The following is a 26419-nucleotide window of genomic DNA, read 5'->3' as shown; positions in this document are numbered from 1 at the left end:
TATGGACACCACCCCTTTAGAAGCTCATTCACTCAAATTCAGAAGGGGTCATTATGCAGTGGGGTAGGCAAGGCTGCATCTTCTGTGCATGGTGGCATTGGGACAGCCTGCAGGAGAAGGCAAAAAGCTGGGTTCAGAGATTGGGCTCTAGTCCTGTTTTCCCCCTGTATGACCCTGGGACAGGCCCTTTGTCATGCTGTTCTATGCAGTGGCAGGGCCGCCCGTGGGGGGGGAGGGGGGGCGGCGCAAGTGGGGCAATTTGCCCCAGGCCCCGCAGACAGGGCGGGGGCAATTTCGGCGGCAATTCAGCAGCGGGTCTTTCAGTCCCTGTCTTCCTCGGCGGCGGGACTTCGGCGGCAGCTCAATTGCTTCGTTTCAGTCTTCTGCGGCAATTCGGCGGCAGGTCCTCCTGTCCTCTTCTTTCTTCGGCGGCACGACTTGGGTTTTTCTTTGTTTTTTCTTCACCGCTTGGGGAGGCAAAACTAACTTTTTTTTATGGAAGGGGCCCCCGAAATTGCTTTGCCCCAGGCCCCCTGAATCCTCTGGGTGGCACTGTGCAGTGGGGATAAAGGCACTTAGCAGTGTGTCAGGGGCTGCACACATTGTGTCCGGCAAGGCTCTGGGCAGCCCAGGGGACAGGATCACCAGGCAAAGTGTAATCACCGGGCAAAGTGTAAGGGAGTGCACATGTGCATTAGTCAGCAGGGTTGCTAGCTTTTGCCATTTCTTGGATTCCAAGGCCATAAGGGACAATAGTAATCATCTGGTCTAGTGGTGTGCAAACTTTTCCAGTCATGCCCACCCCCTACCAGTAACAGAATCTGTCTGCGCTCCTCCTCCAAAACTGCACAGCCAAGGCTTCCTCAGTGGCGGAGCTGGGGGAGGAACTGGGGATGGGGGAGGAGCTGGGGCTAGAGGCAGAGCTGGACTGAGAGCAGAGAGGGAATGAGGGCAGAGCTAGGCTGGGGGGTGGAGCAGGGGGTAGGGTGGAGCTGGAGACGGATCTGGCCTGAAGGCTGAGCAGGACTGGGGGCTGAACGGGATTGATGGGTGAGGGGTGCAGCTGGTCTGGGCGAGGAGCATGGTTGGAAGTGTGGTGCTTCCTCCCCACCCCCCGTAGGGGCTGGCCTGGGCCCCAGTGTGCACCCTCCCAAACATTCCTCCATGACATCCTAGCGGGGCGCGCACACAGTTTGGGGATCACTAATCTAGCCTGAGCTCCTGTATAACACAAGCCAGAGAACTTCCTCAAAACAATTCCTAGAGCGGAGCTTTTAGGAAAAGCCCAGTCTTGATTTTAAAATTGCCAGTGATGGAGAATGCACAATGACCCTTGGCAAGTTGATCCAGTGGTTAATTACCCTCACTGTTAAAAATATACATCTTATTTACAGTCTGAATTGGTCTATCTTCAACTTCAAGTCATTGGATGGTTTTAGATCTTTCATTTCTATACTGAAGAGCCCATCAGTAAATATTTGTTCCCCATGTAGGTACTTATAGCCTGTAATCTAGTCACCCCTTAACCTTCTCTTTGTTAAATTAAATAGATTGGGGTCTTTTAGTCTATTACTATAGGGCAGGCTTTCTAATCCGTTAAGCATTCTTGTGGCTCTTCTCTGAACCCTCTTCATTTAATCAACATCCTTTTTGAACTGTGGGCACCAGAACTGGACACAGGATTCCAGCAGTGGTCCCACCAGTGCCAAACAGAGAGGCACAATAACCTCTCTCCTCCTACTCGAGATTCCCCTGTTTATGCATCCCAGAAGCACATTAGCTCTTTTGGCCACAGCGTCACACGAGGAGCTCATGTTCAGCTGATTATCCACCACAAGCCCAGATCTTTTTCAGAGTCCCTGCTTTCCAGGATAGAGTCGCCCATCCTGTAAGTGTTGCCTGTATTCTTTGTTCCTAGATGTATACACTTACATGTAACTGTATTAAAGACGTATTATTTGCTTGTGCCCAATTTACCAAGTGATCCAGATTGCTCTGTATCGTTGACCTGTCCTCTTCATTATTTACCACTCCCCCAATTTGTGATAATTTTGTTTTCTTCCAAGTCATTGATAACAATGTTACATAGCGTAGGGCCAGGAACTGATCCCTGCAGGATCTCATTGGAAACACATATGCTCAATGAGGATTCCCCATTTAAATTACATTTTGAGGCTACCAGTTAGCCAGTTTTTTATCCATTTTATGTGTGCCATGTTAATTTTATATTGTCCTAGTTTTTTAATCAAAATACCATGCATTCAAATGCCTGGCAGAAGTCTATTACATCCACACTATTATCCTTAGCTACCAAACTTGTAATCTCATGAAAAAAAGATATCACGTTAGTTTGACAGGCCCTATCTTCCATAAACCCATGTTGATTTGCATTAACTACATTACCCTCCTTTACGTCATTATTAACTGAGTCCCATAACAGCCACTCCATTATCTTGCTGGGGATCAACGTCCAGCTGACATGGCAGGGATATAGAGTGTGTACTAGTCATTCTGCTCCCTGCTTTCCCTCCCCTCCTGTGACCCATGGGTCAGTCTGCTTCATGCTGTCCCCCACTCCTCTTCCTGGCTGCAGCACCCAGGATGGGGGAGGAGCTGCCCCTGTGGTCTGCCAGGGAGAGAAAAGAGGATCCTGCTACAAGTTCCCCCTCCCTGAATCTTGTGGTGGGGGATGAAGATCACTGGGAGATTCAGGGGGGCACAATGGGTGGCTGTGTGGGGAGGGGGCAGGTGTGGGGCTGGGCAAGGTGGGTCCGGGATGGGGTGGCAATGGATGGCTGTGGGGAGGGGTGGGTGTGGGACATGGAGGGGTGGGACAGGTGTAGGGTGATTGGATGGCTGGGTGGGAAGGGGTTGGGATGGGGTGGCAATGGATGAGTAAGTAGGGAGGGACAGAGCTGAGACTGACAATGGATGGCAGGGGGCGGGGCTGGGTTCCACATAGTATGAGTTGTTTCCAAGGCTGGGCTTGGGAAGCTGGAGGCTCAGCCAGGGCCCATGCAGCGGGGTCAGATCCCTCTATCTGTATGTTAGGCCTGTTGGTGCACTGCAGCTGCCCCACATGCACTAGGTTGGGGGGGGCATAGGGGAAGGTCAGTAATCTAAAGCAGACCAAGCCATGTTATAACCTGGTAGAAAAATCTCACTGTTTGGGGGCTAGTTCTAGGATTGTTGGACCTGACTGATGACAACTGAGCTTTTGGGGTCGGCTGCACTGTGTGAGTGCTGCGGGGGTGGGGGGAAGGCACCTGCCCCAGCCCATTGTGTGGGCCCTGGTCACCGTTGAGCCCCTGGCTAACAACGCCAATGTCAGAGCCCTAGGAAGATGACTCAATTTCCAGGGGGCGGAGCTATTCAAATTTAATCTAATCTGGGACCACAAATTCTGTTCTGCACCAGTCATAACAGAGTTGTTACAGCATGGAGTCACTATGGGGCAGAATTATGGATGTCTGGGAGCCTTAGCTGTGTGTTTCCACACTGTCACATGCTTGAGTTTCTTCTAAGTGTAACCTTGGCTCTGAATTTCCGGGGTTTGCTATGCTTGTTTTGGGGATTAGCCCAGCACTTATTTTTATTCTCAACCAGCTGAATATCGTTTTTATCGGGGGGTAGGGCCCAGGAAATGAGTTCAGGAAAGGGCTGAACGTACTTTATAAACAGTGACTGTCTGTTTGCCTCCTGGTCCCCTGTGAGGAAGTTCTGGGGCAGGCAGGAATGTGGGGCTTTCCCCCACTCCAGTTGGAAACAGGAAGACTGCTCAGGGCTCCCCCCTTGTCGGGGTAGAGAGGTGAGGAAGAGAGCTCTTAGGCAAAGAAGAGGAAGAGAGCAAATGAGCCAGCCTTGCAACTCTGAGCTCACTGGCAGCTCTTCCATTAACTTTATTGGTGGAGGAAGAAACTCAGTGCTTCTCTTGACAGGAGAGAAATTCAGGACAACTCCTCTCTCAGGCCTAGAATAACAAAGCTGCTCCTGGCGTCTCCTGGAGCCTGATACAGAACCAGGAAAGAGATCCCAGCTTCCCCTCTGCAACACACTGGGGTTCAACCCAGACCAGTGTGAGCTTGTGTCACCCCCTCCCCTGTAACCCTGAGTGCCGTAAATGCTCTGCCACTGTGGCTCACAGCCCGGACACCAACAGCCAGCAGACAAGCATGTAGTTCCCTGACTGTCCATGTGCTGTGCCTCCCTTGTTCAGTGCTCTGACCGAGCAGTCTGCCTAGAACACAACAGCCCCTCCCTGGTCTCCTTTAACTGGAGTGAACAATCATTTCAATTCAAACACAGCACGGAGTTGGATTATAGTCAAAATAGAGCATGTTTATTAACAAAAGGACATAGGTTAAATGATACCATGCAGGAGGGACTGAAGGTAGAATGGGTTACAATCAAAGACAAGTAAAAATACACTTTCTGATGACTGAGACCTAACTTAACAAGCAACAGATTTTGCTCTAGGTAATTTTCTCACCATCACGGCTGATCAGACCCTCTGGCCAGGACCCCATACACGGAGCACAAAGTGCCTGGTTCCTTTGTCTCCTCAGGTGGAGGCTAAAGATAGATCTCTCTCTGTCCCTTATATCCCCAAAGGAATTGTCTTTGTCCTAAAAGGCAGGAAGGTCTCCTGGGGATTCAGTCTCCTGTGTCTCTCTGGGGTGCAGGAGCCATATTAATTCTCTGTCTCTTGACTTCAGACTCAGAATATCCCCACTGGTTTAGCTTGATGTCTTTGTTTACTGCTAAAATATACATTAGGGTAAACCCACATTCTTTTGTCTAGGATAAACCTGTTTATTCCCTTTACCTAGGCTAGGCTAGGCTAGGCTACCTGGCTTTAGATATGTTCCAGTTACATCACACTGAAAGAATTTATAACTTCACATATAGAACCATAGGGTTAGAAGGGACTACAAGGGTCATGTAGTCTAATCCCCTCCAAGATGCAAGATTTGTTGTGTCTAAACGTTGTTACATATATTTTATAATGATATTATTCACCAGTACATTAATAGTTTTCAAATGATAGCTCAAAAGGCGTATTTTATACAGTTATCATTACACTAGTGTGTAGGGTGTGAATAAAGGGGTGCATAGGGTCACACTTTCCCAGCTCAGGAACCAGATGGATAAATATAAATGGACACACCTAGGGACAAAGAATACAGGCCATACGTACAGGATGGGGACTTTATCCTGGGAAGCAGAGACCCTGAAAAAGATTTGGGGTCATGGTGGATAATCAGCTGAACATGAGCTCCTAGTGTGATGATATTGTCAAAAGAGCCAATGGGATCTTAGGGTGCATAAACAGGAGAATGTCAAGTAGTAGATTATTTTGCCTCTGTATTTGGTACTGGTGCTACTTGTGCTGGGATCTGGTGCCCAGATCTGGTGCCCACAATTCCAGGAGGAGGTGGATAAAATGGAGAGGGGTTCAGAGATGAGCCACAAGAATGATTAAATGATTGGAAAACCTGCCTTCTAGTGATAGACTCAAAGAGGTCAATCTATTTAGCTTAACAAAGAGAAGGTTAAGGGGTGAGTTGATCAAAGTCCATAAGTACCTACATGGGGAACAAATATTTAATAATCAGCTCTTCAGTTCAGCAGACAAAGGTCAAACATGAGCCAATGGCTGGAAGCTGAAGCTAGACAAATTCAGATGGAAATACAGTGTACATTTTAACAGTGAGAGTCGTTAACCATTGGAACAACTTACCAAGGGTCATGATGGATTCTCCATCACTGACAATTTTTAACTCAAGATGGGATGTTTTTCAAAAAGATTGATCTAGGAATTATTTCAGGAAGTTCTCTGGCCCGTGCTATACAGGAGGTCAGACTAGATGATCAAAATGGTCCCTTCTGGCCTTAAATCTATGAGCTCTGGGCTTCTCTTCCTTGGGTCCAAAACAAGGAAGCAGCTCAGGGTTTCCCCACTCTTGGGAAGCAAATGGCTATTGCCTCCCAGCTCGGGAACCAGATGGTGCTCATGGCATCATTCCTTCACAAGATGCACTGTTGCGGGGCCATCCAGCTAATTCCTGAGTTTGTGTTGTAGCGGGAGCATATCTAGATATGGAGGATGTCAGAATTTCACTCGGTGACCTGAAGAAGGGCTTGGAGAACACGGCTTTCGACTCCATGGTAAATCTTCCCTTCTCTTCTGCACTGGCCTTTGGACCTGCTCTGAGAACACTGACTAACAGGAAGTTTTACAGGAAGAAGAGGGACTCCCTGAGGGAGCACAGAATCCACCTCCTGAGAACAGAGAGCAGAGGGCCGAACGCCCCACCTTCTGGAGGTATAGTAACCCCGGGAAGAGTCACTGCTCCCCATATAGCTCCCATTAACTAAAACACACACACTACAAACACAACAGTAAACCAGAGATTAGCACACAACCACTTTGGGTATGTCTACACTGCAAGGTAAGCCCAGGCTCAGACTCAGGCTCTAACTCTAACCCCTCTTCCATCTACACACAAATCTCTCGGCCTCAGGGCCATGGTCCTATGACCCCATGAAGACGGAAGGTCTGAGCCGGACTCAAGGTGGGGCCCAGAGTTCAAGGCCTGTCGTTTTGCAGTGTAGATGCAACACCCCTTGGACACAGGTTCTTGGAGTCCGCCAAAAGTATCCCACAATGCTATGGGCCGACTTCCTTTGTCCTCTCTCTCCCAAGAATCATTAATTGACTCCAGGGAAACGGAAGCACCTCCCCTTGTTCTAGTACAGCTGCTTTGTAGTTAACCCTTTTGTTTTATTCTGATGGCCAAGCTGCAAATACACCTTAGGAGAGCACAGAGCAGTCTGTGTTTGCAACGGATACCAAACAGAAAGTGCACTGCATCATGGTTGCAGGAGACAGCCAGAGCCAGATCTTGGTTAGTCTCTGGTGCTAGGTCTGCAAAACAACTGATTTTCGTAAGAGTACCGGAATGCCCACGTACACCAACAAATAGCAAAGAAGCTGGTAGTGTTGGAAATTTACCGACCAGCAACCAGTGTGACGAACAGATGAAGGGGCTCAAGAATGAGTACCAGAAAACCAGGACTACAGCTGCACCTCTGGCAACTCACCAGCATCACGCCCTTCCTATGATGAGTTTGAGTATGATGAGGACTGTGTTGAGCAGTGAGCCACCAGTGGTGCTCGATGACCTGGTCAGCTGGGAGGCGTCCCTGATGGCCTCAGAAGCCAGCATGGGAATTGCTGAATGAGGCAAATGAAGTGACTCTGCTGATGAAACTGGTCCTAGAGGAGACTTTGCCACAGGAACAGCTGCAGCGCATACTGGGGCCATACTCAGAGGAGATTTTTGATGCCCTCTGGAGGAACAACCCACCGCGGAGCTGGCAGCAGAAACAGACAAGGGATAGCTGCCCCAGAGTCTGGTAAGTTTCTGGGTTCATTTTTCTGTTTATTAATATGGGAATGGGAGAGATTTCCACTCCATGAACCAATGCCAAAAGTTTATAAGCCCTGGATAGCAGCATGTAGCTGCTAGTAGCTCACTGTTCCTGCCCCCAACAATGGAATTCCAAATGGAGACCAGGAAATGCCAGCAGTAAAACAGGCAAGTCAAAAGAAATCTCTCCTGGGAAGGTGCCCATTTTTGCTAGTATTTTCTATTTTGTTGAAATAAGAACCGTATATTACCTTTCCCATATGTACACCACTCAGTACCAACCCCATGGTGTAATGAGCTGCCTGAAAAGACTGAATTGTTTTGCTGGAGGGAGGGGGAAGTGATTCAAATGTCTGTTTTCATACGTAGTCCATTTCTGTTAAATGTAGTCCATGCATTCCATGGGTGACGAAATCATTAATCCCAAATACAACGAGGCGTTTGAAGTCAGTTCAGAAATTTGCCAGGGGGAGAAGGGGGATGGCTGTGGAGTTCCATTCCAGGTGTTTGCACGCCATCCTACCAGGCTGCATCAGAAGCCGTGGAGAGATGCTAAGCCATGTGGATGCTAATGCAGCACCCTGTTGATTCGTTCATGAATTCTGACCCAATCCTGGGGGCTGATAGCTGCAAACTTTTCATGTAGCTGGAACTCCATGTCTGTAGTCACATTTCGGGGAAGGGTGTATTTTTCAGGGCTACCTTGGTAGCTCACCAGCCCACTCCACTCATAGATGTGCTGTTCACTCACCATACATTTGAACACTTCAGAGGCATACACACCTGGTTTCCCACCAACAGCCTGGCCACCAACCTCCTCCCAAATTCCATTTTTTTGAATTTATTTTTTAATGTTGTGATTTTTAACTTACCATTCTCTCAGCATAAGAACGTGGGAGTGGGAGGAATAGCTCAGTGGTTTGAGCTTTAGCCTGCTAAACCCAGGGTTGTGAGTTCAATCCTTGAGGGGGCCATTTAGGGATATGGGGCAAAAATTGGGGATTGGTCCTGCTTTGAGCAGGGGGCTGGTCTAGATGACGTCCTGAGGTCCCTTCCAACCCTGATATTCTATGATTCTATAAGAAAGGCCCTACTGGGTCAGACCAAAGATCCATCTAGCCCAGTATCCTGTCTTCTGACAGTGGCCAGTGCCAGGTGCCCTGGCACTGGCCACTCTCGGAAACGAACAGAACAGGTAATCATCAAGTGATCCAACCCCTGTCACTCATTCCCAACCACTCCTTGCACTGCGATTAACTGGGCTGTGTCTAGGGAGCTTCTGTGGGCTGAAGCAGCCTACTGTCAATATATTGAAGTTCAGTTTTAAAAGGTAACATTTTCTGTCCTTGAAATTCCAAAATGAGTTTTTGTTCTCCTGCACCAAGCTATCGGAGACAATAACCCTTTGTGTCTTGTCCTATTCCAGGCCCCTCGACCTTGACAAACTGCAGTATTTCCACAGCTCGCCCACACTACAGAAGCTAAAGAGCCATCTCTCTTTTTTCTGGGAACAGCAGCACTCATAGATCTCTAAATGTGGTCTACCAGCAACAGGTTGATGTCTGTCACAGAAGCAGATGATTTGGCATGTTCCTTCCAAGAGGCTGTATGGCAAAGCTGCTGGGACTTTGTTCTTTTAAGGAGCTCTGCCTGCAGTGGCCTTGTACAGGTGCCCAGTTATCTTATGAGGAACACAGACAGATGATAGTTGTCCCTCACCCACTGTACAAGGGCTTGGCTCACCATGAGGGATGTGAAGGGCTATATTAACCGCAGTCAGTGGAAGAGCTCTGCTGAGCTTGCAGTCAAGAGCACTATAGGCGCCGACTTTCATTTTTCTGGGTGGGTGCTCCACCCTGAGGCCCCGCCCCCACTCCGCCCCTTCCCCCAAGGTCCCACCCTCGCTCCGCCTCTTCCTGCCTCCTCTCTACCCCCCCCCCCACATGCCACCGAACAGCTGATCGGCACGACCTGCTGAAGTAACAGCTGATCAGCGGGTGGCTGGTGGGTGCTGAACACCCACTATTTGTCTGTGGGTGCTCCAGCCCCAGAGCCCCCATGGAGTCGGTGCCTCTGGAGGGCACTGTTCCCTGGACTGCAGGGCAGTAGTGGGGAGGCATCTTTCCCCAAATCCCAGGAAGGCTGGAGGTGACTGTCCACAGCTGGGAGACCAGTTAGGATACATGGGTGTGAATAGGCTGCACCGGATCCTGCAGTTCCTGCTGGGCACAAGTGGCTCCTGAATCAGGGTAGTTTTGCTCGGCAAGCACCCTGCATGTGCGTTGGTGTCTCTGTTTGCATCTCCCCAGGCGTGCAGCACGGCCCGTGTCGTGGGCCAGAAGGGTGTGTAAGGCTCACAGCAAGGTGCTCCGGAAGGTTTTCCTGGGCCTCTTGTGTGCAGGTGAGACTGTCAGGCCCTCTCACAACATGTGGGAGATCCTCCTTGGGAATCAGAGACACTAGAACCAAGAGCCCCTCCTCAGCCAAGTGGACTCACCCCCTCAGCATGTTCTCCAGGCCTTGGGCTAGTCTGGATTTCCATGTCCCAAGCAAGGGGGGGTCCACCCCTTGTCACGAAGGTTGCATCTGAGCCCAGTTCATCTCATATCTTTTCAGCTACAGTGGGCCTGTGTCATTCTGACCCCATTGCTCCTGGTCAGACCTTCTCTTCACGGGGGGTTCAGGCATCTCTAGTCCTGGAACAGCATGACCCTGTTCCCCCCCTTACCCCGCCTGGTGAACATGCAGAGATCTCTACTTCTGCCTTCCTGTCAGTCCCTCCAGCCCCCAGGAATGGCTGGTCACTACAAGCCCATGAGCTAGCTCACTTGACTGCTGTGGGATTGCTCTGCAGTGGTAGAGGTTGTGTGGTGAGGGATGGGGGAGGAATAGCTGGAGGCCAAGGAGGGTTTGTGAGAGCTGAGTCTGCCCACAGGCCCCTGAAGCCACTCACTGCCTCTGCCCTGCTTTTCCTCAGCTTACTTGGCCTATTTCATCACGGCCTGTTGGCTGGACTTCCAGCGAGCCATTGCCTTGGTCGTTATCACTGGTCTGGTCATCTTCTTCGTGGGCTGGGGCTTCATTCAGAAACACTGTGGAGCCAAGCTGACGAAGCTTCTGAGCCCCTGTCGGAAATGCTTTCTGAAGTCCTGGCCATGGCTAAAATGGTGAGTCTGGCAATAAACACATTATCCACCGGAAAGCAACTTTCCTCTGGGCTGCATGTTTCACCAGGTGCATTGGGTCTCCATCACGTCAGTGCACACACACACGCCCGATGAGCATGGGAGAGCTGGGCTGGTGTGCACACACGGAGCATGTACTAACTGGGCCTGCGCTGGACTCCAGGGCTGGGGGCTGTGCTGAAGCTGGTAGACACATGCTGGCACACATTCCCAGACAGACGTGGCCCTAGAGGCCTCTCTGGGGAGGGATCTGACAGCCACTGCAGGTGTGCTAAATAGGATTGTGATAACATGAACTGTGCCTCTCCATACTGATCGGAAGGGCTGCAGTTTGGTTGTCTCTTCAAACGATTCCCATCTCTTCCTTGATGGAAGCTGATCTCCACTATGGGGTATTCGCTCAAAGAGAAAACATCTCACCTTGGTCCATGTGCTCGGGGCGGTATGGGTAATCCCTGGACTTTCCTGCCTTACTGTGCAACCCTCGCTCACACAAGTGGCCCTGACGCACCCCAGTGGTCCCACTGGCTTTGGTCAGGCTACTTGTCCCCATGTAGGCACTTAATGACTGTGATCAAGTCAGTGTTTTCTCCAGGAATTGAAATTAGGGGGGGTTCAAATTTACAGCGAGGCGGGGTCAGGGCTGATGAGGTGTGAGACCGTGAAGGGTGAAGGCTGTATGGCACCATAGTAAAAACTGAAAAATGTTTCATGACCATTTTATTTGATTTTAAAATCATCACACAAATTAAAGTTGGCTACTTAAGCCTTCTATGAAGCACTACATCTACATCCTTCTTGGTTTCTTGTTATAATTTTGCACAACTCTGTTAATGAACTTCTTGAATGCAATGCATTCATCTTTGATGGCTTCTCGTGTGTCCAGTACTTCCATTCCTTCAATTGATATGCTCATTAGTTCATTCACATGATCAGGCAGAAGGCGACTTCTTTCAGAACACAAAATTCTATTCAATGATGAAAAAGAATGCTCAGCTGTAGCTGTTGTGACTGGGAGTAGCAAGAGATTCCTACTTCTTTTAGCCCAGGAAACATAACACAAAGATCAGGTCAAGCCACTAGTGATGGTAAAAAAGAAGTTGAAGTCAAATCTTCATTCATTTGTCGAATGATATTCCACTCTGTGTTTAAATTCTCTATTCTGTCCTGAGCACATGGCAGCTCCATTGCTGGTAGTGCCTCACTCCACTCAACTGTCGGTGTTTTATAGGACAGGGATCTGTGAAAGCTACATAGAGGTTGAGTAGAATCTAGAAGTCGCTGTTGTAGGTTTTTAAGACTCAAGTCTGTGTACTTTTTCAATTGTCTTAACAAATACTTCTTGTCCCCTTCACTTAAGGATTCAATATAAATGCCTTCATTAGTCAACTTCTGGACTGAAGTCTTTGCTTCTTCCAGTACTTTTTCAATGCATAACTCTCTGATTGATCCAAATGTAGCTTCTATTTCTGGACAAAGATCTACTACTGTTGTAGCAGATGCCTGGATGGCATTTGTCAAGGTTCCTCCCCCACTCTGAACTCTAGGGTACAGATGTGGGGACCTGCATGAAAACCTCCTAAGCTTATTTTTACCAGCTTAGGTTAAAACTTCCCCAAGGTACAAATTAATTTTATCTTTTTTCCTTGGAATAACCACTGCCACCACCAAACTCTAACTGGGTTTACTGGGAAACGTAGTTTGGACACGTCTTTCCCCCCAAAATCCTCCCAACCCTTGCACCCCACTTTTTGGGAAAGGTTTGGTAAAAATCCTCACCAATTTGCATAGCTGACCACAGACCCAAACCCTTGGATCTGAGAACAATGAAAAAGCATTCAGTTTTCTTACAAGAAGACTTTTAATAGAAATAGAAGTAAATAGGAGTAAAGGAATCACCCCTGTAAAATCAGGATGGTAGGTACCTTACAGGGTAATTAGATTCAAAACATAGAGAATCCCTCTAGGCAAAACCTTAAGTTACAAAAAAGACACACGGACAGAAATAGTCATTCTATTCAGCACAATTCTTTTCTCAGTCATTTAAAGAAATCATAATCTAACGCATACCTAGCTAGATTACTTACTAAAAGTTCTAAGACTCCATTCCTGTTCTATCCCCGGCAAAGCAGCATACCAACAGACACAGACCCTTTGTTTCTCTCCCTCCTCCCAGCTTTTGAAAGTATCTTGTCTCCTCATTGGTCATTTTGGTCAGGTGCCAGCGAGATTACCTTTAGCTTCTTAACCCTTTACAGGTGAGAGGATTTTTCCTCTGGCCAGGAGGGATTTTAAAGGGGTTTACCCTTCCCTTTATATTTATGACAGCATTGTTTAATGACCCAGGCGGTTTCAACGGTAGACTTACAAGAGAGAGAATGGCAATAGTCTTCTCTGAACGTAGTAACAAAAGTAATCCACCAGCCTCACTACTTAGATCCATCCTATCTTGGTAGATACTTTCCAAAGCCAGTAATAATGTCTGGAGTAATTTTAAGACAACAGTCAAGGATCGCTCATGAGAAAGCCAGAGGGTTTTCCCAGGTTGGACTAATTTGAACTTCAGTCCCAGTGTATCTTCTATATTTTCCAAGATATTCAGTCTTTTTGGACTCTTGCTGAAAAAAGAATATAATGAAGACATTAAATGTATAGCTTTTTAATGTCTTTTGAAGAGTCTGCAGCTCATACTAGCGCTAGTTGGAGTAGATGGCCTCTGCAGTATGTGTAGGAGAGACTAGGGCTACACTTTTCGTTGAGCAAAGCTTGTGCTCCACCATGTCTTCCAGAGAAGTTTGCAGCTCCATCAAATGCACAAGCAGCCCTCTGTTTGGGATCCCATTGACAAGTATTTAACTCTTCTAAGATGTGGGTTGTCACAGATGCAGCCAATCTGTCTTCTGTGACTTGAACATCTAGAAATGCATGTACTGGCCTACCACTGACATCAAGATAACGTACACAATGACCTAATACTTGATGACCATTTGCATTGGTGCATTCATCAGTGATGTATGCACATTTTTTTAATGTGGTGGGAGAGTTCTTCACTTTTTCAACTGCTGAGTCTTTCACTGTTGCATCACATGCGTCTAGCCAGTCAGTTGAGTTTCTTGCAGAAAGGTAGTGAGCATTTGCTGGTCTTGTTCGGAACCAGTGTTCAACTTCAGGATGAACAAGTGACAATGCACTTAACATTGGCCTCCAGTTTGTAGTGTGTGGTATCTCTTGCTTAAATAGAAAGTACGATGCCACGGCCATGTTTGTTCACATGAACTGTGTTGTGTCTCCAACATTCTCAACAGCCTCATTAATACTCACCGGTGTTGTCCTTGGTCAGTGGAGACTCAGAGTTCAGAGGTGCTTTCACATGAGTTCATCTCCCAGGTAGGGGGCAAGAAGGCACCTTGCTCATTCCTCCAGCTGCTCGCTGTTCGCTCTGGCCATTGTTATTCGTTGTGCTGCCGTTCACTCCATCGCTCTGTTGCCAATGGCCCTGCGCTGCCACCTTCTGCTGCCACCTGCCACTGTGACCTCTGCGAGTTGGTCTCTTGAGGTTCCACCAGCTCTCAGTGATTTTAGCTGAGCTCTCAGTGGGGGAATCTCGCTGCTAGTGCAGACTGGGCCGTCTCTTCCACAGAAACACTGTCCCACAGCAGGTCTAAGCACTTAGACCTGATCATCAGTGATTTCAGCTGTAGTGATCACTTAACAAAACAGACTATGGAGCTCTGTCTTTAAACAGTGGAGAGGGGCAGGTCTAATAGTACTTGTGACTCAGGCAGACCATCAAGCAAAACACCTGTCCCCACCCTCTCTCTCTCTCTCTCTCTCTCTCTCTCGATGCCCTCAATCAGCACAGGCTAAGTACAGTTCTACTGCCCTTTACTCGTACAATAAGAACAACATTTCATTACGCCTCCCCCCGCCCCCACCCCCCGCATTCAAGTGATTTGTAACCCAACCCCAGCCAAAATCTATCACTTGGGCAACTCAGCTCTGTTTGCTGGATACCTAGGTAGATTAGGTGTGAATGTAAATACAATCTGGTCCTGAAGCCTTTCCCCCCAGCCCCCAGGTCATCACTAGCTGTCAGGGAGAGCTCATTTAGACTTTGCTTACAAATCATAATTTGAAATTATTAGGTTGGCCAACATCACCAAAATGAATGCACTGACATTGTCATAAACAGCTGTACAAGGAAGCTAGTCGTTGTTCATACTTTTCAAATCTATGATACTTTTTCAGATACATGTATTTTATCCTACACTGTATATGCTTTTAAAGTGTGTATTCATGTTTCAATTTCAATTCAAATTTCCAAACAATCACTAAATTGGCAACACTGCATGTAAGTAGTTCACAAAACTTGTGATTTCATCAGAAAATGATGACTAGTTTGTTTGACCAGATCTATTATCCATAAAGACATGTTGACTGGTATTAAAATAGAGGGAAGATATGAGAACTTATTTAGCACAGAATCAAGATGTTGAGAACAAAATTAGTCAAGGATCAAAGAATATGAAGAGAAGACATTCTTAGATTACCTAAATACCAGTGCTAGGAATCTGGGTAACTAACAAGAAGAATTGGAATTGCTCATTTATGAACATAAATTTGATTTTGTTGGTATTGCTCAAACCTACTGGGATAATTCCCATGATTGGAATGTGAAAAGCAAAATAGGCAAAAGGGGAGGGTGAGTGGCCCTCTATGTCAAAAATGAGATTACCTATTTCCAAGTCACTGATAACTCAGAAGGAAATTATTTTGAATATGTATGGATCAATGTCCTAATAGATAAAGCACAAGATGGCATATTAGTTGGTGTCTGCTACAGACCACTAAATGACTAGGGAACAGAATGACCATCTCTTTACCCACCTATCTTCAATATGTAGGAAGAAAAGCCAAGTGATCATGCAGACTTCAGTTTGAGTGAAATATGCTGGAGGTCTCATGCTCTCAGTACTAAAACACCTTTGGAATTTCTAAACATTATACATGCCAGTTTCCTAACTCAAAAAGTGTTGCAGCCAACATGGGGGAATTCTTTATTTGACCTTGTCTTGACAGGTAAAGAGGAACTGATCACAGAACTGAAAATTAACGGTACTTTAGACGAGTGATCATGACTTGATCACATTTATATTGTGCAAGCAGAATAAAGTCCAAACAAGTAATATATATATGCCTGGTGCTTTAAAAGGGCCAATTTCACAACACTGATGAAACAATTATGAGCCAAACCAGTTGGGAGAAATTTAAATGTAACCAGAAAAAGGTGAATGCTTATTGGAAATTGTTTAAAACCACCTTACTAGAGGCCCAAAAATCCACAATCCCATCACTGAAGAAGGCCATACTGGTTAAAAAACTGACATAGTTTAGAAGGGTAATGAAGGCAGCTAAAAAAATAATATAGATAGATAAATAAATGGAAGAAAGGGGAAGTTGATGGTAATAAATATAAATCAGAAGCTAGGAAATGTAGAAAATTGATAAGGGAAGCCAAGAGACAAAAGGAAAAATCTATGGCCAGAAGAGTTAAGGACAATAAGAAAGTGGTTGTTTTAAAACAATACTCGGAACAAAAAGAATCCTGACAATGATATTGGTCCATTACTAGATGGAAATGGTAGAATTATCAATAATAATGCAGAAAAGGCTGAGGTGTTCAATAAATATTTCTGTTTTGTATCTGGGGGAAAACATGATATAGTCTCATCATGTGGTGGTGAGAACACTCTTTCCATTCCAGTAGAATCAAAGGGACACAAGGTAAAATCTATGGTCAGCAGAATTAAGGATAATGAGGAGTTTTTAAAGTATATCAGGAACAAAAAGAATCCCGACAATGGTATTGGTCCATTACCACGTGGAAATGCAGCAATATTGATAATAATGCAGAAAAGGCCGAAGTGTTCAAGAGATATTTCTGTTCTGTATTTGGGAAAAAACAGATGTGGTAGGTCTAACATTGATGATTATGATGATGATAACACCCTTTCCAATCCACTCTTATTTGAGGAGGATGTCAAACAGCACCACTAAAGTTAGACATTTTTAAATTAGCAGGTCCAGATAACTTGTATCTGTAGTTTGAAAAGAGCTGGCTGAGGCACTCGTTGAACAACTAATGTTGATTTTCAATAAGTCTTGGAATACCGGGGAAGTGCAAGAAGAATGCTCATTCTGTGCCCATATTTTAAAAGGTTAAACAGGATGATTCCCATAATGATAGGCCTGTCAGCCTTGACATTGATCCTGGGCAAGACAATGGAGTAGCTGAAACGAGACTTGATGAATGAAGAATTAAAGGAGGGTGATGTAATTAATGCCAGTTGACATGGGCTTATGGAAAATAGATCCTGTCAAACTAACTTGATATCTTTTTTTTTTTTTTTTTTTTTTTTTGCTGAGATTACAAGTTTGGTAATAGTGTTGGTGCAATATAATTAGACTTTTTTAAGGCATTTGACTTGGTACCACATGACACTTTGATTAAAAAACCTAGAAAGACAAAATTAATATGGCACTCATTAAATGGATTAAAAGCTGGCTAACTGTTAGGTCTCAGTGTAAATGTAAATAGAGAATGACATGGAAGTGAACATAAAATTATCGCTGATAAAGTTGGCAGATGATACAAAAATTGGGGGAGTGGTAAATAGCAAAGAGGACAGGTCACTAATACAAGATTGATCTGGATTGCTTGGTAAACTGGACACAAGCAAACAATGTGTGTTTTAATGTGGCCAAATGTAAATGAATACTTCTAAGAATAAAGAATGTAGGCCACACTTACAGCATGGAAGACTCTATCCTGGGAAACAGGGACTCTGAAAAAGATCTGGGAGGTGTGGTGGATAATCCGCTGAATATGAGCTCCCAGAGCGACACTGTGGCCAAAAGGGCTAATGTCATCCCGGGATGCATAAACAGAGGAACCTTGAGTAGGAAAAAAGAGACTATTTTATCTTTGTCTTTGTCACTGGTGTGACTACTGCTACAATACCGGTTCTGGTGTCCACAATTCAAGAACGATTTTGATAAATTGGAGAGAATTCAGAGAAGATTCATGACACTTGTTAAAAGATTAGAAAACCCGCCCTATATTGAGAGACTCAAGGAGCTCAGTCTATTTAGCTTATCAAAGAGAAGGTTAAGGGATGACTTGATCACAATCTATAAGTACCTACACGGGAACAAATGTTTAATAATGGGCTCATCAATCTAGCACAGAAAGGTCTAACACCATCCAATGGCTGGAAGTTGAAGCTAGACAAATTCAGACTGAAAATAAGCTGTAAATTTTTAACAATGACAGTAATTAATCTTTGGAACAACTTACCAAGGGTCGTGGTGGATTCCCCATTATTAACATGTTTTAATTCAAGACGGGATGTTTTTCTAAGAGATCTGCTCTAGGGATTATTTTGGGGAAGTTCTCTGGAACTGTGCTGTACCGGAGGTCAGACTCGATGAGCTCTGGTCCCTTCTGCCCTTGGAATCTGTGAATCTATGAATTAATTATGCTGCCACCCTTAACTTTTTTACTGGGTGCATCCCATGTCAACCTCGCCGTGATTTTGCCTAAAGTCTGTGTCACGCTAATCAGCTGATAGGTACCTGAACCAGTGTTGAAGTCCTAAAAATACAAGTGCTGGAACACAAGTCAGTGGGAGGCCCCGGTAGGGAGCAGAAGATGGATGGTAGTGGGGGAGCTGGGCAGAGCAGGGGATAAGGACAGTGCAGGGTGCTGGGAGAAGCCCAAGGGAGCAGGGTGACTCCTCACAGAGCCCATCCCATCCCGCATCCCCCCTACCTTTGCGGGGTTCCTGATCCCTGTGAGGGGTTCTGCTGTCCAGGTGTCCCCACTACCCAGCTCCCGATATTGGTCAGCACCACAGTGAACTGCCAGGTCCTGGCTGCAGCATCCTGGCTCCCTCTGTGCTGACCTGCCACCGAGCAGTCTCCACGTGGGCCTGGCACCTGCACCTGACAGCTTGGAGGATGCTCTGCAGCCATGGAGGGAAAGGACCAGGTCCAGCAGAAGTATCACAATGCTGTTCGGAATCTTAAGAAAGTGCCAGGACAGCATTCTGGCATGGCTCAATGCTGACCGGAGCAGGATCTTATATTGCTGAGGCCAAGTCATCACCTGCCAGGTTGGGAAGGAGTCTCCTTACCAGCCATGAATGGTAGAAAGTGTCACCCACGGATGCTGCTTTGAGAGCTTAGTGATAGCAAGGCACCCCGGAGCCTTCTGCACTGCAGACTGCCCTGACCAACTGGGGGTCTTTTTCTCCAACCAGAGGAGATGGCAGGCTCCTGTAGGAATATTCCTCAGCCATTCAGCATGACCTCCCTCCTCCTTGGGGCTAACTTCAACCAGCTGCTGCCATTGGGCCAGGTTGGGGACAGGATGTGATCATGTGTGGTGAGGGACAAGTAGAGTGTCAGTGGCATATTGCTGGCACTGAGCCCTTGTCATCTCACTGGAGGGGGAGAAGTGATCCTCATGCTCCCGGGAGTTCCTGCAGCCACATCACTTGGCCAACTTGCTGTCTGGTTCTTCCCCTGCAGGGTGTTCTGGCTGGCCGTTCTGGTTGGTCTGGTCACATGGCTGGTTCTGGACACCTCCAAAAGGCCAGAGCAACTGATTTCATTTGCTGGCCTCTGCGCATTTGTTCTGTTCCTCTTTGCCTGCTCCAAACACCATGCTGCAGTAAGTGGATGTGTTTCCTTTGGGTTCTGCACTTCCATGCAGGAAGGACTGGCTTGGGCCAATGCTGCAGATGCTGCTTCTCCATGGGAAGGTCTCCCTGACCAGCTCAGCTCTGGCTTGTCCTAGGGGCTGAAGGCAGAGGTTGTCTCTGGGAGCATGCACCCTCTTGTACTGTTTGCATTTGTTATCTCCTGGTGCCCCATAGAAGAAGCCTCTGGGGCACCAGCGGAAAAGGGGGAGGGCGCCCAGCCAGCGGAGCTCACTGGTAGAGATCAGAGCGGCAGCATGGCCAGAGAACAGAGCATAGGCCACCCACTCCTGAGCCCAGATTCTGGCTCTCCGGGTGACACGCCTCTGAGCTTGGGCAATAAATTCCCCATTGCCCTCCACCCGCAGTGGGGACAGAAATACTGACCTCAGACCAGAGTTACAAGGGGGTCAGGCACCCTTAGATGCAGATAGGCACCTAGTGGGGTTTACAAAGCACCTAAGTGAGTTCAGCGCCCAACTCCTATTGACTTTAACCTCACCTGTTTAGGTAATCTTGAAAATCCTACTGCAACTTTCCTAGCTGCAACATTAGGTGCCTAAATACCTTTGTAATTCTGCCGCCCCCCCAACCTATCTCTTGTTCAGTAGGGTCAGGCTCTGATCTGGGTCACAGTGGTGCAGGGCCATTGACAGGAAAGCTCCTCTGAGAGTGAGCCTGGCATGTGTGCAAAGGGTGATGTGTCCTTACATGGAGGAATTGTTCCCCTGGCACCCATTCCCTGATTTGCATCATCTCGTTGCCTGTCTCCCTGGTCCCTTCCTCTGCTCTCTCCCTGTCTGCCCCTTGGTTTCCTCCCATTCCACCTCCTTAGCCCGCTTTTTCAGAGTGCACTAGAGCCCATGGGATATTCAGAAAGCTTTGCCTCTCACTGGGCAGGGCCTGGTCAGCCAAACAGAGGTGGGAGCTCACTCTGGACTGGAGGGACCCCTTCAGAGAAGAGGGGAAAGTGCATCTTGCAAGAGGCTCCCTCAGCCCAGCATGGTGGGGTCAATGCTCACATCCCTCACCTGGTCCTACCTACTGTCTGTCTAGGGGTTTCTATGGCACCCATCACCATGGCAGCTAAGTGCCTGCTGACTCCTCCCTTGAAATGACAGTGGGGCTTGGAGTCTGATATGACTAACAGAGGCTAGAGTGGAAAGACGATGGGACTTAAAACATAGGGCACTGCTTTGGTCTTGGTCCCAGGTGCCCTGGAGAGCTGTCTTCTGGGGCCTTGGCTTGGAGTTTGTTCTTGGCATCTTTATAATCAGAACGGATCCTGGATTTGAAGCATTCCAGTGGCTTGGCAATCAGATCCAGGTACTGAGTGGTCTGCTGCCAGATGGTGGGGGAGGTTTGAGGTGGAGCGGGGAGAGGGCATGGAGGTGAGGTAGGATGGGCGTGTTTGGAGTCGATGGAGATGCATGTGGAGGTGGGAATGGGGTGGGTGGGGATGGGGGTGAGGCTGGGGTGAGGTTGCATATGGAGGTGGGGAGGGAGGGGGAGGGGTGGAAGATCAAGATAAGGCTGGGGCTGGAGTGGAGGATGGGGGTGGGGTGGAGGTGGGGCCAGGTGAGTAGGCATGGGGCTAGGTTCTAACTATTCTTTATTGCTCAGGAGATGGAAGCTTAAGCTGGTGTTGGCCAATAGCCTGAAGGGAGCTGGCGAGGCCGTCACATGGACCTGGCGTGACTAGTTGTTCCTTTAACTGTAGCAGGAAGCCGGGCAAGGAGTGGGCCTGGCTCTGGGCAGGAGTGGTGCAGAGAAGCAGAGGGAGGCTGAACAGTTCTAGGGCTAGGACTAGTAAAGTTCCTTGTTCAGTGTTAGCAGAAAGCGGCTCCCTCTGTCCTGGGGTCCCACGGGCGCTGGCCCTTCTCTCATGTTGTTCCCATAAGCTTGTCAGTAAGTGGGGGCTCCCCAACTCCCGTGGCCCTCATTGTCCTGGCACCCAGGAGGCAGCCTCCCACCCTGTTCCCTTTATCTGGGCCTGATTCCTTGCCACAGAGACCCCAACTCCGACACGGCCATGAAGTCCCTGGTGGCTCCTGGAGCCCTTGCCTCCAGATCATTTGTCGGGCCACTGACACCTCCCTTACACTCCTGGCTCTCCTCCAGTTCCCCCTCCTCCACTCTGTCCAGGGCAGAGGCTCTAGAGGCTTCCCCATGCCATGCAGTGCACACTGGGGCAGGATGGATTGTTGCTGGGATCCCCAGGCAGGGCTAGAGCACTGTGTGGGGGAGGGGGCTTGCGGGGTTTCCCTGTGACGGTCACGGCTGAGGAGGCCTTGTGGCATATTCTCCTGGGCATTGCTCCCCAACATGTACCATCTCCCCACACAGACCTTCCTGAGTTACACCACTGCTGGCTCCAGCTTCGTCTTTGGGGACACACTGATCAAGGAGGCCTTTGCCTTTCAGGTCAGCACGTGGGTCGTGGGGAGGACAGTGGGTGTTAGGAACTAGATTTCCTCTGGCCTGGATCACCCTGCCAGGCCTACGGGGAGAGGCCATTGGCACCGCCCAGGGGAGGGGAGCATTAGGTGCAGAGCAGCCCTGGCTCTCATTCTGCCATTCTGTGCCTGCAGTGAGAGCTGGTGCTGTGAGATCCCCCTTCTACCTGGCATGCAGCCCTAGCACTGCTGGACCTCCGGGCTCATGGGCCATCCTGTGGACTATTCTGTGCTCTGCGATTCTGCGCCACGCCATGCCCAGCTGCAGGCACTGGGGCGAGATGTGGGGCTTCAGCCTATGCTCTGCCACGGGCTCCCAGCAAGCCCTGCTGGGCCCCTGTGCTGACCCTGTGTGCTGGTGTTCTGCCCACAGGCTTTACCAATTGTCGTGTTCTTCAGCTGTGTGATGTCCATTCTCTACTACGTTGGCCTCATGCAGTGGCTCATCTTGAAGGTAAGACCAAGCCCTGGGTCTCAGGGGATTGCAGCTCTGGTAAAAGGGGGGATTGATGGTAGGGCCTGCTCCTCCCATCTGTTGCATGAGGCTGTACAGGTCTTGGTGCCCCAGTGTTCATGTCACTAACCAGCCTGTCCCCCTGTTCCCCCTTGAAATAACCTAGACTTTGGTGGGTGGAGCCCCTGCCAGGGCTACGTCTGAGAGGGTACCCAGTTTAGCCAGCTTGCTAGAAGCCCCAGCTCGCCGTGCGTCACCCACCCATGTCCCAGGAGCTCCTGGCACTGGCAGGCTGGGGCAGCAGGACTCCTTATGAAAGGGGAACATGTGGCTGGAAGCTTTGTATTAACATAGGACTCAGCCCCAGAGAGGCTGCCCCCGAGCTCTCGGGAGCTCCTGTGGGGCTGTGCAAAGCCCTGGTACCAGAGCACTCATTCCTGTATCTCTGCCTCAGCCACACGTCTTGGATCTGGGCCCACAGCCGGGCAGGGTCTGGCCACGAGGGGCAAAGCCTTTGTGAAATGTCCTGGATTTGTCCTGAGGCTGAGCCCTGCCTGCTTCCCTGCAGATCTCCTGGCTGCTGCAAATCACCATGGGTACTACACCCACTGAGACCCTCAGCGTGGCAGGAAACATCTTTGTAGGACAGGTAAAAGCTGCTGGGAAGCAACTCAGCATCCCTCAGGCAGGGCAGCACCAGGACATGACCACCAAACACCTCACACCCCCCCGCAAGGGGCAGAGTGCCCCCTCCCTCCCTGCCTGTGGCCTCCAGGTCCCTCCCAGTCCCTTTGGAGATGCATGTCTCAGCCCCATGATGGAAGCCAGGCCCCATGTCCCATTTCCCCTGTCAGAGGGCAGGCTCCTGGGAGGCCCTGCTGCAGTGTGTGCTATGGACCACTCTAGCCTGCTCACGGCTCCAGAGGATGCGCTCAGACATCCCCCAGATCCCTGGGGAAACATGAGCCCCTGGGGTAACACTGTGGGGTGAACCCCCTCTGCCCAGGGCACAGCTGGCCAGGGAAGCACCTCTTGTTCTGCAAATCAGCTGGAGCTTCATTGCCTTTTCCTGTGGTGCAGACAGAGGCCCCACTGCTGGTCCTCCCCTACCTGGCAGACATGACGCTCTCAGAAGTTCATGCAGTGATGACCGGGGGCTTCGCCACCATTGCCGGCAGCGTGATGGGAGCCTACATGTCCTTTGGGGTGAGTGCAGCAGTCAGCACCCAGACTCCCCTGCCTCAGTGTAGGCAGCGATATCTGGGCAGGGCTGCCACCCGGACAGGCCAGTTTTTGGCTTCTGTGTCCGGTCACCATTTAGAGTGGCCAGGTGCCTGGTAAATGGCACCTGAACCAAAAGTCCGGTTACCATGGGGTGGAGAGAGGCGCCGGATCATCCTGCACCAGCCCCTGCTCAGCTGCAGCCACCTCCTACCTGCAGGCAGGCTCCTTGAGACGATCCAGCGAGCAATGGGGGCGGGGCCTTGGAGGCAAGAGGTGGAGAAGTCGGCGGGGTCTGGGGAAGAAGCAGAGAAGGAGCGAGGCCCTGGGGGAAGAGGTGGGACAGGGGTGGGGCCTTCGGAGTAAGGTTACCAGCAATTAGAAAGGTGGCAATGCAATATCTGGGCCTAGGCTTCTCGCAGCATGTATGCCATAGGGTCTGTGCTGGGGTCTTAGCACGTAGGAGGACTGGCAAAAGAATTGCCACGGGGAGGCAAAGGGGCTGGGGGGCAGGTAGGAGACAGACCTGCCCTCATCCAGATGTAAAGTTCCCCAGGATGAACCTAAACGGCACCCGAACGGCACCCATCCACAGCCCTGCCTGCCCTGCCATGACAGCCAGCAAGCCCATCCCATGGGGGCAGTCCATGGATTTCTTTGGCTTCTCTCAGTGTGGGCTCAGCCCTGAGGATGGGACGGAGGCTGCACTGAGCAAAGCCAAGGTGGCATAGAGTCTGAGGCCAGCCCATCTAGGCTGTCCGCTATCACAGGCCACTTCCTTGTGAAACTCAGCAACCGGAATTAGACCAAAGTATTACAGCCTTCAAGGGTACATTTACCCTGCAATTAGACCCCCGCGGCAAGCCCGTGCCAGCTGACTCAGGCTTGCGGGGCTGGTTAATGGCGGTGTAGGCATCTGGACTCAGGCTGAAGCCTGGGTTCTAGGGCCCTGAGGGTGGCAGAGCCTGATGTGTACACTGCAATTACATAGTCCATTAGCTGAAGCCCTGGAAGCCCAAAGCCAGCCCCGGGTCTCTCATTACAGTGTAGACATACCCCAAAAGACTAAACTATTGAGTGCCACAGTCTGTGTCTGTGCTGGCAGGTATGGTACAGAGCTCCCCTTGCTCTGACCTGTGTGGGCAGAATATCTGATCTCTGTGTTTGGGAACTGCATGTGCCAGGGCTAGGAGACTGTGTCACCTGGATTCCTGTAGTGTAGATGGGCCCTGGAGACGCACAGCTAGGGTCAGAGCTCAGATCTAGGGGGCTCACCCAAGCCCGGCTCTAACCAAGAGCCACGCTAGCCAGGTCCCCGCTTGAAGCTGACTGGAGATCCAGAATGGGGTCTCTTGGATGCCCAACTTGAAGCCTGTAAGCACCAGCTGCTGCCATTCTTGTCCTGGGAGCAGCTGATCTGAGGCTGGGGGTGGGACATGTGCAGTCATGCCCTAGGAATGGGCTGAGCAATTGGGCACACAGTGTGTGGTGGAATCACCTAGCCGACAGCTCCCTTCCTAGCCATGGTGAGAACCAGAGGTGTCCATGGTTCTCCTGTCACTGCTCGCCTGCCGCTCACATGAGGGTCCCTGCAGTATTAGTGTGCTCCACGCCCTCTGAGCTGGGGGCACATGCATCCTGCTGGCAGGCACTCCTGCACACGCTTCACCAGGGCTGACCACTGGGAATGTCCCCGCCGTGTGTGCTGCAGATTGACCCCTCCTCGCTAATCGCTGCCTCTGTGATGGCTGCGCCCTGTGCTCTTGCCATGGCCAAGCTGGTCTATCCGGAAGTGGAAGAGTCCAAATTCAAGAGCAAGGAAGGCGTGAAGCTCAGTAGAGGGTGAGTGATGCGGTGCTCGGGGCAGGGGGTGCTAACACCTAGCTGGCTCAGGCGAGACTCCCTTGCTCTAGGGGCAGGTGGCAACAAGGTGACTCACAGTTCTGGGTGCCCTGAGAAGTGTCACAGCCCCACAATGCACTGCCTGACCCTGCCCCCCCCCCCAGCCTGACCTTGCCCCCAGCCCTTCCCTGTCCTGCCCCGCCCCACACCACCCTTCCCTGCTCTGCCTGGCCCTGCCCCACCTAGCCTGGCTCTGCCACACCCTGCCTTTCTCTGCCCTGACCCACCCCACCCTTCCCTGCGCTCCCTGCCCCTCCAGCCCTGACCCACCCCTCTATTCCCTGCTCAGCCTGGACCTGCCCTTCACTGCACTGCCTTGTCCTGCTCTGCCCAACCCTTCCCTGTGCTGCCTACCCTGCCCCATATTGCCTGCCCCACTCTGCGCTGCTTGCCATATCCTGAACCCAGCCATGCCCTACTTTGCCTTGCCCCGAACCTGCCCTACCCTGGCACAACTGTCCTTGACCAACCCGGCCAGCCTGGCTCCCCGCACCTTGCAGACATGCCACTCCCATGCTGTGCTTAGCCCTGCCTCAAGCCCTGCAGCATGTCTCCCAAACAATGCTCCCTCCCAACACACCAGATAACCACCTCATCTGCCCCTTCATCCTGCACTGTGCCGTGAACACTGGGTTCCGACTCAAACACTCTCCTCTGGGCTACAACAGCCCTGCCTTCACCCTGCAGGTTGACAATCGATGCACCCCAGCCCCCAAGTCCTTTTAAAGTGTCCCCCTGTGGTGTCCAGCCCCTGATCGCTGGATACCCACAGAAATCCCAGACCCTCTGGTCCCAAAGGAGCAGTGTCCCCTAGTGAGCCTACCAGTCCTATACCACACACAGCACTTGAGGACAATTATAGTAAAAAAAAGGAAATGGATCTAAGAGAGAATAGAGATTCAAACAGAAACAGGTGTGAGTGATGGAAACTAGTGGTTACAAACAACAAAATCATAATTGCGACCTTGGGCCTACACTTGCAATGAGTTCCCATCCCTAGGTTCTC

At 49.7% G+C, this 26419-nt stretch overlaps 1 protein-coding gene across 1 annotated transcript in view; it reads left to right on the top strand.

Moving 5' to 3' along the window:
- The first annotated feature begins 6099 nt into the window (after positions 1-6099).
- The window catches only part of SLC28A1 (solute carrier family 28 member 1), a 36816-nt gene continuing 16496 nt past the window's right edge, over positions 6100-26419 (top strand). The window contains exons 1-11 of the mRNA XM_077828156.1: positions 6100-6168; positions 6243-6325; positions 9743-9834; positions 10411-10600; positions 19211-19352; positions 20593-20706; positions 21727-21804; positions 22210-22290; positions 22859-22939; positions 23371-23496; positions 25223-25353. Of these exons, the coding sequence (XP_077684282.1) occupies positions 6100-6168; positions 6243-6325; positions 9743-9834; positions 10411-10600; positions 19211-19352; positions 20593-20706; positions 21727-21804; positions 22210-22290; positions 22859-22939; positions 23371-23496; positions 25223-25353 (1187 nt within the window). The remainder of the gene's footprint in view (positions 6169-6242; positions 6326-9742; positions 9835-10410; positions 10601-19210; positions 19353-20592; positions 20707-21726; positions 21805-22209; positions 22291-22858; positions 22940-23370; positions 23497-25222; positions 25354-26419) is intronic.

This window comes from Eretmochelys imbricata, chromosome 10 (genome assembly GCF_965152235.1).
Source record: "Eretmochelys imbricata isolate rEreImb1 chromosome 10, rEreImb1.hap1, whole genome shotgun sequence".
Taxonomy (NCBI): domain Eukaryota; kingdom Metazoa; phylum Chordata; order Testudines; family Cheloniidae; genus Eretmochelys; species Eretmochelys imbricata.
This window is presented reverse-complemented; position numbering and strand designations above follow the sequence as displayed.